General features: G+C 42.7%; 1 protein-coding gene across 1 annotated transcript in view; it reads left to right on the top strand.

The window, feature by feature from the left end:
• Window positions 1–14,849, top strand: part of LOC125744379 (sodium channel protein type 4 subunit alpha-like) — a 117,142-nt gene that overhangs the window by 42,176 nt on the left and 60,117 nt on the right. Inside the window, exons 9-10 of the mRNA XM_049016125.1 lie at window positions 13,716–13,857; window positions 14,349–14,546. Coding sequence (XP_048872082.1) covers window positions 13,716–13,857; window positions 14,349–14,546 — 340 coding nt within the window. The remainder of the gene's footprint in view (window positions 1–13,715; window positions 13,858–14,348; window positions 14,547–14,849) is intronic.

Below are 14,849 nucleotides of genomic sequence, written 5' to 3'. Positions count from 1 at the left end.
TACAGTGACTGTTATTAGTCCTTTGGCACGATGACACGGTGATGTGTGGTGGCTTAGAGGGGTAAGGAGCCCACAAACGACACATGACAAACGAATGGGAGTCCAGCAGTGCAAAATAAATCCAAAGCACCAAAAAATTTGCAAATACAAATATAAAAACAGAGAAAATGAACCATTTTTCTTTTAGATGGACATTTAATAAGACAGAGATTTTGTTTCTCACCTACTGTATATTTTAATTAAAATGCGGCATTATTTTTTCATAATGCAACAGTATTTTATATCTTATTTTTAATATGCTATCCTGTAGGATATTTCCTGTTTTTCTTTTGGGTTATGACAGCCGCGTCACAGTCACATGCTGCAGTACAGACGCTCCTCTACTTACTGTACGAACCTTCAACTTATGAACTTTCAGACATGCGAACAAAGAGGACTGTAAGTCCAAATTGTGTTTGTTAGGCTCCCGTTTCCTGTTCGCAACATAATTTTTTTTTTTCTGCCCGCTAATTCCGCCTAGTACGACTTCCGGTCGCTACTCCCACCGCGCAGCAGTATAACCTGCGTACTCCCAGCATCCTAGTTCTTTGTACTTGCATACACCTTTAAAATGATGTTCAATAATGACTTACGAACATTTCAGGTTACGAATGGCCGTTCGGAACGTAACTCATTCGTAAGTAGAGCACCGTCTGTATTTTCACTATGGGGATTTTCTGAAGCTATAGTGTTGTGTCAAATTTGGGCACCAGGCTCTCCCTCTGCTTGAATATTAGCACTGGCATATGTAGCTGAGTGAAGACCCCCTGTTTGCTGATTCTTTACTTTGCAAGCAAGAGGTCCAGCATGCCAGGCATATACAATATGATAGACAAGGACAATAAATATAGGGGCAAACGTGGATAGAAAGTGAAATACAGAGAACGGGAATATACAGGCTTAAGGCAGTCGAAGAAAATGTTTAAAGCTGTTTATCTGGGTAGTTAGTGTATAGAGAAAAAATTATCATTAGAACATAATGAAAGCAAGAGTAACACGATAAAAAATAAACAAGAATTTCCTCTGTTCTCCAAAAAGAGGATATCTTGCTGGATGGCTGGATGAACACCGCTTTGGTTCCCAAACTGCTCCTCAGGGGCACCACAGATATTCATTCACTTAATTAATTAACTTAATTAGTTAAATGGCTCAATGAGGTATTGATTAACCAAAGAAGATGGAGTAATGGTGGAATAAATGCACTGGTGTATTGGATGGCAGCTGCAAATACTGGGGTGGCTTCAGGAGAGGTTTTGGAGTCGCTAAGCTCACACAGACGTAATAATAAAGTTCTACAGCAACATTCAAACATCATTTTCTTTGACTGACTAAGACTTTTGCACCGACTTCTGTACCGTGTGAACAATATTTGTGAAACAGTGCAAAATGGTAAAGTACTTAAAATCTGTTGGGTATACAAAGTCCAAACTCTTTGAGTAGGATCGTATGCCAGACAGCTGTGATTTAAGCTCATCTCCATTCAGGATCTTTTAGGCTATAAGGTGAATTGTTCTCCATCCTGTTCTGAATAACTCTCCCATGCTCCAGTAATACTGTAAAAGTCCTGCAGTTTTGAATACAACACAAACAGACGGTACTGGGGTGAAAACTGAGGATTTGGTGGAACATAACACTCATTTGTGTGAATATTTGATGCCTGGGGACTGATACATGTAGGGCAGGACTCTCCAACTCCGGTCCTGGAGAGCAACTATCCAGTAGGTTTTCTATCCTACCCCGCTTCTGATGAGCTACACCTGTTCCTGATATTTACCAGAGAACAGGTGTGGCTCATCAGAAGCCAGGTAGGATAGAAAACCTACTGGACAGAGAGTCCTGATGTAGAGTTTACGTTTATTTTTGATTTATGTAAATAAGTGAAAGTAGCTTTGGACCTCAGAGCTCACATGGACTAGCTGGGATAACATCTGGTGTGAAATGTGACACTGCACAGGTTCTTTTAGTGTAACAAACAATCACAGACGTGATTTCTACTTTTAAGAAGGAGACAGATGAGACTGTACACACTGTTTTAGTCATCAAATATGCCAAATAAATTAAAATCACGTGCTGTTAATATGCATTGACTATTTCTGGATTGTACATTGGCTTATTCAGTACTGGGTGGTAGGGGGAGTTGGGAGCCAATCCCAGAAAGCACAGGGCACCAGTCTAGAAATGGCAGTTCACCCAGCTGCATGAAACTGGAGTAGTAGAAGACTTATATAACACAAGGAGGTGGGATTTGAACCCACAACCATGGAGGTACACCACTGGTGCTACTCACTGAGACACCACACCAATAGCACTTCTTAAGCCAAAAACTGTCACTGCAGCACTGATGCAGCACGGTGGGACCGGGCTGTACCATGACTGGGCAGAAAGCGTCGCCGTTTGCCGAGCAGCTGGATCATACCAGCATTCTTATGAAATACCTCACCTATATAAATATCTTCAGAGGAATGTTAAATAATGTGTTTGTGGTGTGAATTGTTCAGCATCCCAAATTAACATGTTAAATCTGTGCTCTAAAGTTAAGTTTTCAGATGTATTCTAAATCATCCGTCCATCTCAAATAACTGCTTAGTCAGTACAGTGTCACAATTCCAGAATTCACAGGGCAGGGGACACTGCACAGCTTAGAAGCACCAACTCAATTAACCTCGTGCATTTGGACTGTGGGAGGAAACACACTGAACATGGGGAGAATATGCAAAATCTCCAAACTACATAGAGACAGCACTCCAACCCTCAACCCGGAGGTGTGAGGCCACAGTGCCAACCACTGAGCTGCCTGTAACGCTTAATTAACTCTGACAAGGTCTCTAGTTTTGTGCATAGCAGACACCATACATGCACTATTATAAATATGAGAATCTGGCAACTCATGCTTGACACCCACATGCTGTACGACCTAGAATCTGTGGCCTTGGAGAGAGGTCTCACCTGACCTGCTCCGTGTGCCCTGACCCTCACCAGGAGAAGATGGATGGATGTACGATCGATGGCTGAATGGATCTTGGACTCTTCGGGCTGGTTGGGTGTTTCTCAGTGCTTCCCATGACCTTCAGGGAGACAAAAGGTGCTTTGCAGCTTGACGTAATTCCGAATCAACACCAGAGCATAAGAACAGGCAGGATCAGGGTGCAGTATGGATACAGCCTCTGTAAAAATGTTATAGAGGGAAAACAAACCTGTTGTGTGCTGAAGTACAGCAGGTTTTTGTAAGGAATATTGGATCTGTTACCAAGGTCCCTCTCCAAGTTTGAATTATTGGCTGGGACACAGGATTAGCTAGAGGAGCCTGGGTTAAAGCTGGTTGGGGGGTGGGGGGGTGCCTTCGGTAAAGCTTGGGGGGTGGGGCCACAGGAGGATCAATCAGTGGACCAGATGTCATAAGTTTAATGGAGAGAGGGCCGGTGGGCTAGGCTTGCGATTGGGTGGACAAGTCCCTCCACAGAGTCAGGCTTAAAGTTAACAGTGCGACAGTAACGGCAACTCTCCCTTTGAACCGGCGGCCCATGGTGGCGGTCATCTCACCAAGTGGTGCACCACTGCTGAACTACGGCCTGTACACGTGGAATGTGACACATGTCCACCGCGCGTGTTATCGAAAGGCCATGTCTGCTTATTTCACAGGGCGCTAACGCAGCTAGCAGCATGGTGTCCGGCTCACTCTCACTATAAAGTTGGGATTTATCAAATAGGAAGCGCTGCGGGCCTTTTAACTCTCTAAAGGTCTGCTGTGAAAGGTCCAGTGTGAGACATACAGGCACCGAAATGTCAGAACATTTCTCTATTTACTTACTTCCTGTATGTCGCTACAGGGGAAAGGAGAAAAACACTCAATACATCCCAAAAACGGTCTGCCAGGCAATTTTTGGAAGGAAAAGAAAAACAATTTTATTTAGCAGAACTTTTTGTGTTGCTAGAATATTCTGTTTGGCCTATTTTTGTGGTTTGTTCTGGTTCGACAGGTAGACAAGCTCTACTTCAGTGAAGTAAAAATGCTTTTTTATGGGTAGGATGAGGGAAGCCTGGCTGCCTCTTAGCAAACTGCCGGCACCTTGCTGCACAATTATTTACTGCATGCAAAAGATGATGCAGAAACTAACCACAGAAGTAGGCTGGTGCAACCTACAAATATGTGGATTTCAATCCTGAATCACCAAAAAGAATCAAGCAAACAAATTAATGAATGAATAAACAAACAAACAAACAAATATTAAGTGAACTGCCAAAGCACCATCATTAGGGTGTAACGGCACACAAAATTCACAGTTCAGTACAAATCTGGTTTGGGACTCACAATTCAGTGCAATTTTGGTGCAGCAGGAAAAACAGTATTTACAGAACTGTCATGATGTTAAACACGGCAAACGCAGACTGCTTTCAGACAAAGCCCATGTAGGGTTGTTTATTGAGATAAACAAGGAAGTAGACGCTGACAGATCACACTGACCGAACAGGGAGCACAGGCCTTAGAGACGCTAATATACGGGACTAAAGGGGTAAACAGAAGGCAGCTGTGGCTGGTTAACAAGAGGGCAGAAACAGGTGGTAAGACTAACAAGACTCAGGTGTGGCTGGTTTGGAGCTGGATCGGAGGGAAACACAGGGATCAGACACGCAGGGCGGGGCTGGACGTGACAAAAAATATATTCGTTTATAATTAAAACTGCAAACACATTTAGAAACAGTTGTAAACCAAAAGCAATGTGTCTGCTGACATGTATGAATAACTCAATCTAAGAGACACTTATCTGCACATTGAAAAAACAAATACTTAAAATAAATGAAGTATTGAACTTTACCCATCTAAATCCCATTTTCTTTACTACCGATTATGGACTGTTGTATATCTGTGGTAATAAACAACTCCATAGCTATAGTTATTTTTTTTAAGCCTAGTCTGAATTTCCTGACAAAAGGCCCTCGGTGTTGCTGGAGACTAACTTGCAGTGGCTGTTTCTGCTGTATTCTGCTTGTACGCACATTCAGATGATGCATTCGCAAAATGAGTTAGCGTGTTGCATGTGTTTCCAACAATATGTCCGAGTTCAGGATAAAAGAGCCGAGTTGGACTTATTAACTGCTCTCTCTCCAGTGCTGGTGTAATTTATTGGGAAACCACGATGTTCCCAAACCACCAATACTGACTGACCGTAACCAGCATTAGTCATAACTAACTCACAGCCACCATCAGCATATTGTTTTACACGTTAAACATCTACTTGTAAATTTATATTCCCATAAATGTATCCATTCATTTCATTGTGCATACTGAAAAGAAAGTGATGTACCAAATGCTACTCCGTGAATACTTGTCCTGTTACAGCCCTTACTGCAGTGTTACTTTTAGCTGGTCCTCAGTCTCAATATATAGCCTCATATTTGTCAGTCTGGGCTACAATTCATGCAGGCTGATTTGGGAACTATAAAACAAACCCTAAATTCTCAGTTGACAGACACCCTATAATGAGATTGCCCGAGAATATGTTATGTGAAAAGAAAGTGCCTGTGTTTACAATGCTTGGATCTCTTGCAGTGTGTGGTGCAGCCGTTTAGGATGCTGTATGTCTGATTGAAGGGTCACCAGTTCAAATCCAGTGGTCAGCAGAGTGATTTCACTGTTGGGCCCTTGAGCAAAGGCCTTTAACCCCAATTGCTCTGAGGACCTTGAGTCACCCTGTGCTCTCAATTAAACCAGTGACCTTCTGATCACAAGCACAGAGTCCTAATCAGCCGAGTCACACACTGCCCCCTAGTGACCTGATCACAAGCACAGAGTCCTAATCAGCCGAGTCACACACTGCCCCCTACTGCAATCCTGCCTAGATAACTGGGGTGTGTTTTTTTTTTTTTTTTTGCTAACTGATCTGGACCCCCTTCGTTTACCTGTGTCCTGCGATGCTTTGAACACCCAGCAGCCTTCAGCTTGGTCTGTCTGTGCTGCATCCATATTCGTGTTTGTTGCCAGTTTCTGTGCTCAGGCCTGTGTTATTATATTCTTGAGTTTTAATTACATTAATTACATTCTTAATTTTTGTATTGTTTTAAATGCACATGTAAAATACAGTTTAGTTAGTTTGGATTTATTTATTTTATTATTTTTTATTTTAAAAATCCATTTCTATTAAGTTTTTAAATAATTGAGTTTCACTTTAGATTTTAGTAAATTTATTTCTGGGATAGACTGAAAGTTTACTATTTTATGCGTCTGACATTTATAGAATCTTACATGCACATTGTAATTTATTATTACGACTTTATTAATGGTCATTAAGGACAAACAAATCATTTTTGGAAGGTATGTGATGTTTATTTTATATCTTACTTATTGTTATTTGGTTTCAGGAGCAATATTTATAGTTTTTGTTTAGTTGAAGGTTGTAGTTTATTTTCATATCGCATTTTATTTTAGTTATCAAGAATGTTCTCTTGTAGTTTTAGGTTGTGTTAATGATAATAGCCCTGCTGCATGCGTGCCGCTGCCTTTCCAGTCCCACCAGAGACAGTGCTCCGCACACGACAGCGGTCCTCGGCATGCTGGTTTGCAGGACTCCCAGAATCCCTCACTCCAGCTGCATTTCATCGCACTTTAAGCCCCTTTCTGCCTCACTAATGGGCTTGTTAATGGCAGCTCTGACGTTAGCAGCAAAGAGAAGATTAATGCTTCTGTTCTGACCCCCATCTCCCTGCTGCCTCTCTGTGTGTCCCCCCCCCCAATCAGAAAAAAACTGTCCCATACAGAGCGCAGTGATGCGGCACTGTCACTTTGAAATAAAAATATACACGTAGTCTACATATATGAAGTAGCTTCACTGTATTGTTCTTGATCGTTCACTGCTGTGGTGAACTGGGACTTAAAAGCAGCTGTACATTTTGTGTGCTGTTCAGCAGAGGCAAAGTATTAGTTGGGTCAAATGCTGGGGGGGGGATGGGGAGTGGGTTATTGCTTGGATATTTTTAAATCTCCTGAGTGTGTGCCAACAAGTAATCCCCGGCTTCGGAAACGAAGGGTACAATTAAGTTATGATGGCATCCTCCCCTCTCTGATGTCCCCTAATTGTTATTTTTGTGGTACTTCAACCATTTCAATTAAAGAAAACCCTGCCACGATGCATTAAACCTTTGATTAAAGGCTGTTTAGTGTGTCTTAATTAAGCTATGCATGATTATAAATAACCTGTAATTATGCATTTTGAGCATTCAAAGGATTGCACGAGTTCAGAGATGGCGTACCGACGTGACGGGACTCGGATGGCACTTTGTTAGCGAAGCCGGCTTGTGCCACGGAATTGGCGCACACTGCGTTTGCTTTTCACTGCTGGTCGGTGACCTCAGTTCACGGTGACCTGATTGTCAATGGCATGTGTGCTGGGGAGATCAAAGAAGGGTCACAGTTTTAAACAAGGACATCGGTTCCTGGGAACATCATTACCTGAGCAGGATGACCATTGGCAGTGTTTTACAGCCACTTAAACCTTGCCTTTGTGTGGGGCCCCTGAGGTTTGAGTCCCCTATTGGCCACACACAGCCATTACACTAAATATTTAATAAACGCATCCCTTATTTATGAAATGCTGAAAAAGCATGTTCTGCTAGCTATCTGCAATCTTCTTACTCTGATTATTAGCTACTAATTTAGCATTTAAAACGTATGTGAGGGGTTAGGGGGCCCTGAAGTTACTTTGTGAGTTTCGCCCCTGAAACAGCAAACCTGTCCCTGAGGGTAGCAGTATTTCAGGGTGGGCTCCTGTAGTTTGGGCTCCTCGCATTCAGGCGCTAGCGGTACTTCAGGGTGGGCTCCTGTAGTTTGGGCTCCTCGCATTCAGGCGCTAGCGGTACTTCAGGGTGGGCTCCTGTAGTTTGGGCTCCTCGCATTCAGGCGCTAGCGGTACTTCAGGGTGGGCTCCTGTAGTTTGGGCTCCTCGCATTCAGGCGCTAAAATTAATGGCGCCAATTATCTGCTGAATGTGAGGAATTAAAATGTAAGCAGTCGACTCAATCCAGCCATATGTGCACCATAAATTTGTGTAAATATCTGGCTTTGCACGCAGAATCTCTTAATGGATTTCACTTTGCTTTGCTTGCTTAGCGCTTTGTTCAGAAAAGGATTAGAGTGAAGCTTCGTAAATTTAAAGACGCCGAACCCACTGTAATTGTGTCATCACGTGAAACCAGCTACCTAACCGAAGGATACTGATAGAATCAAATTATATAAATTATATTTCAAAAATATATTTCCATGTACAGTTTAAAAATGAATCACAGAATATAGGAAGGACATTTTTTACCACAAAAGCACACTAGTTAGAGACACTAATCAACCAATTAGAACCTGCCACACCCTGACCTTCTTACGAACTTGTACACTCTATTTAAGTTAATTTAGTACCGTAATCCATCTTACGGCTTTTAAAATACTGTCGATTTTTTTCTCCTTGAGGGGCAGACAATCTAAAAGTAACTGTGCCTATATACTCTAAACAATTTTTCCTTGTGCTTTTCTTTCTTCTTCTTCGTACAATATAATGATAAAGAGTTCATGGCTACTCTGGAGGGCATCTCTGAGTCCCAGCACTGAACGTCGGACATTTCAGGAGAAGTTTTACCGTGTATATTTTTCAAAGGAGCGATTACCAGAGACAGAAAAATAAATGTGATTCAGTCACGTAGGGAATCATTCTTATTTCCTGGAAGCATTTCCTGAGTCCCCAAAGGAACGAATGGAGCCACTGTGACCATTACTGGAAAAAAAACACAGTCTGATAATCCATCCATCCGTCCATTTTCCAAACCGCTTATCCGACTGGGTCACGGGGGGTCCGGAGCCTATCCCGGAAGCAATGGGCACGAGGCAGGGAACAACCCAGGATGGGGGGCCAGCCCAACACAGGGCACACTCACACACCATTCACTCACGCATGCACACCTACGGGCAATTTAGCAACTCCAATTAGCCTCAGCATGTTTTTGGACGGTGGGGGGAAACCGGAGTCAGTCTGATAATCTGAAAGAAAACATCAGAGAAGTAATTATGTAGCAAATTATGTATTTAATTTTAATGATGTATTTTTTCATGTTATCATAATTACATTACTAACCACTATCTGTTACGTTACTAATAATGAAAAAAAATACTAATAAATGTAATTCTCACCTTAACTAATTTGGGATTACGATGTAAGAGGGGTAATTATCTCAAACATTACAGCATTAAAGAATTAATTTTAAACATGAACTATATGCATTTCTGAACTTTAAAACTTCCCCAGTTTTGTTATGATTCACAGTATTAAAGAATGCCTTGTATTCTGTATCATCATGTTTTATTCTTAAGTATAACACCACAAGAATTAAACAGCAAAGAAATTAAATATAATACCACGGCATATTCATCATTAAATTACAATTTTATTATCTGCCCTTTGGAAATGTTACATGCCGTCTGAAATGTTACATGCCCTGTCTGAAATGTTACTATAGAGATGTAACAAGAAACAATCTCCCTGGGCAACAGCCTCCTAGACACTGTTGCTATAGAAACTTTAAGTAGCTTTATCCTCATAGCGATCTTTCTTTTCTGGTAGCTCTCCACGTACCATTAACTCATTCGCACTTTGTTATTCCATTTCCTGTTAATGGTGGGATGTCATCGGTGTTTCCGTACCATGACTAAGCTGCCATGCTCTTTTCACACAGGGAAACAAACACGCGGAACAGCGCACAAGTTCAACAGCAGCACGTCACAGTTACTGTACCTCCACGTTTTTGTCAGTTTAAATGTTTTTAGGTTCTCTATCTATCTATCTATCTATCTATCTATCTATCTATCTATCTATCTATCTATCTATCTATCTATCTATCTATCTATCTAATCATCTGTCTGCATGCCACTCTGTCTCTGTATCTCTTTATATATCTACATATTTCAGTATCTGCAATTAAATTTTGAATTAATAAAATATACCATCCATCCATCCAATCAGAGAGAATTATCACTTACACATTGATGCCATTTCTTTTCCATGAGTGATCATGTTAGTAGTTTTTTTGGACTTCATTAACGAGCTGTTAATTAATTATCCCAATGCGTTGCCTGCCTTGTAGAGGTGAGGCCCGCCAGCAGGTAGGTCCTTGATCTGGCAAGTTCCTGAACCCGAGCTGGGGGAACGGGTCGCTGGAGCGCAGGGCTGTGACCAGAGCCTGCTGGTTCCCTATTATTGTAGCTTTCAATAAAACATGCACCCCCTAATCATCTCAGACTGGGTTTCACCATTTTAACATTGAGTCTGGACGCCGGCCTGGTGCACTCCCATCACAACCCCCATAAAGGTAACCCAGCCTAATGTGCCTTTCAGGATTCTGCTGCCGTTACATTTACATTTATTTATCTAGCAGACACTTTCATCCAAAGCAACGTATAAATTGAGAGAGCAGGGTCAGTCAGTTCCTGGAGCAATTGGGGTTAAAGGCCTTGCAATGGAATGTGACCTGGTGACCTTCTGATCATGGGTACCTAGTTCTAACCATCAGGGCCACATACAGTACTGCCCAGTCCCCAGGGGACCTACGCACAATTGCTTGCATGCTGAATCTAAGTGAATCCATCAGCCTCACCCTTTGTATGGACTGGGCTTGCATGAATAAGTGTGACTCTAAGGGGTTATGGACACCTTTGTCCTTTTCTGTATACAATTAAGGTATTGTCATATGAAAAAAAAGGAGGCTGGCACGACTTTTCACCCCTTTGTGTTTTTCCGGGCTTCCAAATAAAGTGCTACCACGAGTGACTGGTAGCTTAATTAGAGGCAGTTTATTTTACAGTGCGTTTTCAGTTTCACAATCTGATCGTATCGGAAGCGTGTGCAATTTGAGCCTCCTCAAAGGTCTGGGGCCAGCGTCCAGCGGAAGTTGGTACACTGGATACTGGCCATCCGCGGTGCTTAATAATCCTGCCTTATGACATAGCATGCATTCGTGAACGGACAGCTAATCAAAAGCAACAAAGGGGACTGTGTTGGCTTTCAGGTGGCGGGGGCACCTAACCCAGCACCGAAACCGTTTGCTCCTGGCCTTGGGGGGGACGCCAGCTTCTAAAATAGCCTCTGAATGCCCCCATCTTGGACATGTGGCCCCTTATGATATCAGCTGCCATACTGCTAAATGAAGCTGGTTCCTCTGAGGCTTCCTGTTGCCCCAAAGTACCAGCCGTGAGTTTGGTGGGCTGCCCTTCTTCTGCAGCCCCGGTCCACCCCTGAAGTTTCTTGAGGCACATGTTAGAGCCCCATCTCCTCATCCTGAAGCTGCCAGAGACACTGAACTGCATTTAATGCTCATTTAATGCTTTTAACTTAACCGTGTCACATTTTAGCGTGGATTTCTGTCCTTCTGTGTATAGGAAGGTAAAATAGCTCAGCCACTCAGAGAGGCTGTTTCTGTGAGACAGCATCGGACACTCCTGGGCTTTTAAATTTAAATGTATATTTAGAAGCCCAGGGTTGGTGCTGAGGGATCTATGCAGGATGTTCTAGCACTGCGCCTGTACCTGCGATGGGGTTCATTTCTGAATGAAAACACAGCAAGGCTCGTCCATCTACTAGTACACTAGCCCTTCACAAAAAAAAAAAAACATGTTAAACGACTCAAGGAGTTACTTCTCAATAGGAGATGAAATGAGTGCTGATGAAAATAGTAAGATTCCTCACAATGAGCTGATAGTCTGCAACAGTACTCTCAGTAACACAGTAGTGCTTCATTAATGCATATGGTTCAGTAAATGCATACCAATAGGGCGGTATGTTATTAAATAAAGATAACATTTGATTGACGTGTGAACGTACATTCATTGGTACGGTGAATATCTCTATTCGGTTCGGGTCCTTCGTTGTGGGTTCTAAGTGTGGGTTCTGTGTTTTTTCCACACAGTGCCACTGTTTTATATCTCCATGTGTATCTGGGGCAGGCAAAGAGGAAAAATTCTAATGTACCTGTGCTCCTACATTTTCAAATGGCAATTAAAGGATTTATTATTTATCACTGATAAAATGCTAATGTGTTTACAGTTGGTGATTTCATATTTCTGAAGGCCTTAATGCTAGAAGTTGGGAATGTAACATGGTAATGAAAGGAAGCTGTCGGATGATTGTTGCGTAGTATTCTATAAAATTTCTTTGGGATTAATAAAGGATCTATCTATCTATCTATCTATCTATCTATCTATCTATCTATCTATCTATCTATCGATCTATCTATCTAATGTATGTAATCATATTATGTGGTGCCTTTACTTTGCTTATTGCATGAGGGTCATACAAGAGTAACAGTAAATACACATGCATGGTGCAGAAATGCGATGACATCACCTCCTCAGCCCGCGACAGAAACTGTACGGAAGAGGGCCTGTTGATTAGCACGTCTCCTGTGGACACGGCGAGCTGTCGGGGCTGACGGCACTCATCACCAGACACATAGTGCCCCCCCAGCCCCCATGTCCCCCTCCTTCCCCCGGCACATGCCCCATTGAGCAGCACCGAGGTGTTGGGGCTGCCTGTTATAGATTGGCATGTCCGCTGACGTGTTCCTTTGCGAGATGATGTCTGGTCCACTGGCATCATTCTTGCCATGCGTCTTGCTTGTCTTTGACGCATGGGGAAAATGCTGAGCGCAGTCCAGGTGTCTTACGCCACCTTGCTCCCCGCTGTTGTTTATTTTGATTGCGTCCCAGAAACTCTGGAAGTTTGTGACACTGGTTGACCCCCCCCCCGCCGAATACTGAAGCCTTGTAATCACTGTTAGCGACAGACCTGGTTCCCCTTGGCCCACATTAACTTGCTTTATACCACGGTACCGTTGAATGCTCGAAACTGATTGGTCAGAAGGGTCCATAAATTTTCTATAGCTACACATTAGCCAGTCAAATCATATAATTAATCTTTAATTATAACTAACTTTCCTTAAAGGTCCAGGCATAGAACCCATTGTAAAAATTACAGAAACTATAACAATATTAAATCAATAACAGAAGAAAGTAGTTCTACTAATAAATGAGTTTTCAGCATGTAAACATGAAAATTATGTATTTATGTTTTATTGTGTAAGCCAAATGTGTAGTAACTGTGGTATAAACAGTGTAATCTATTCCAATCTGTGAATTAACCCTTAGCTGATAATGTTTAAACAAATATTGCATAACCACCTCCATTATTATTATTTTTGTATTATTTATTTTTATATTTTTTATTTTATTTTTGTTTTAATTAATATTATTATTTTATTATAATATTTTCTTAAAGTCAGGTTTATCTAGGGTAACATGTAGAGATGTAGAAAAGCTCTGTCAGCCAGCAGAATAGGGCGGAACAGAGGGGTTTCTGGTTGGTCTGTGAACTTACTATCATATCTGACCTCAAACAAAATCATAGCCTAACTCAACTACTTTTGCGTGAAACAGCATGTAGCGAGTGGCTCGGAAAGAAACTGCTCTCTCCGCTTGTTCTCTCCCGTATTGAGACACGTGGAGCCCGGCTTTGATCACCGTGTCTCTTTACACAGTACATCACATGTTACAATATCAGCTTGTTATTCTGCTCCATTGTCTGCTCGGTAGCGTGAGACAGCAGTGCTCGGATGTGTCACATCTTCGCTGCTTCATCTTGTCCGCTCTGCAGGAAGTGTCCCGACGGGTTCGTCTGTTTGAAGGCAGGAAGAAACCCTAATTACGGATACACCAGTTTCGACACTTTTGGGTGGGCCTTCCTCTCACTGTTCAGGCTCATGACCCAAGACTTCTGGGAAAACCTGTATCAGCAGGTAAAAACAATCGGCCAGCTGGCATACCACCTGCTGTAATGTTTTGAACCATTACTGACATAAGCACAGCTTCTGATATACTTGAAAGTGTTTAGTAGGGGCTGCCTCTACCAGAATTGGGGCAGTGTGTAGCTCAGTGGGTCACATATCTGTGTCTGTGTCCAGAAGGCTGTGTGTTCCAATCCTACATCACTGATAGTCCCTCGAACAAGACCCTTAACCCTAATCAGAGAGCAGATTTCCAAAAACTCACTCAGTCCACGGGATACGTTTTCGAGAACATGTCTGCATGAACATGTCATGAGGAAGCTTGACTTTAGGTCACTGGTAATCTCATGTAAAAAACAACATAAAACACACTGAGTTTGCTTTGGAAATGTACTATTTGGTCGCTCCGGGAGGCACCCTCGCTGACCCTGCATTCTGATGCTCACCTGTATGAACCATGCATCAGAAAGTGCTACCTGACCATCTTCCTCTGTATCTGTCAGACGCTGCGGGCAGCGGGGAAGACATACATGATCTTCTTCGTGGTGGTGATCTTCCTTGGTTCCTTCTACCTGGTGAACCTGATCCTGGCCGTGGTGGCCATGGCCTACGAGGAGCAGAACCAGGCGACCATGGCGGAGGCCGCCCAGAAGGAGGAGCAGTATCAGCTCGAGCTGGAGCGCATCAGGAAGGCGCAACAGGTACGGTAACGTTGGCGGAGGCCAGGGAGCCCGCATCCTGTGTGGGGCCGGGTTTCACTGGGGCCCTTCCGTGACAGTGACAGTGACAGTGATGGTCACGACAAGGAGTCACTTACCTATAGATTCATACTTCAGGATTGTACAAAAGAAAACTATTTTAAAAGCTGTTTGTCTGGCCAGTAAGTGTACGTTAGTTCATGAAAACGCTATAATATTCGACTATATACAAATATACAAAAATGCGTAATTATGGTTCCAGATTCTCTCCTCAATGGCACGCCAGCCATCTCTGCCTTTCCTCCG

This window comes from Brienomyrus brachyistius, chromosome 1 (assembly GCF_023856365.1).
Source record: "Brienomyrus brachyistius isolate T26 chromosome 1, BBRACH_0.4, whole genome shotgun sequence".
NCBI lineage: Eukaryota > Metazoa > Chordata > Actinopteri > Osteoglossiformes > Mormyridae > Brienomyrus > Brienomyrus brachyistius.
The sequence above is the reverse complement of the archived record's forward strand: the minus strand, read 5'-3'. Positions and strand labels throughout refer to the sequence as shown.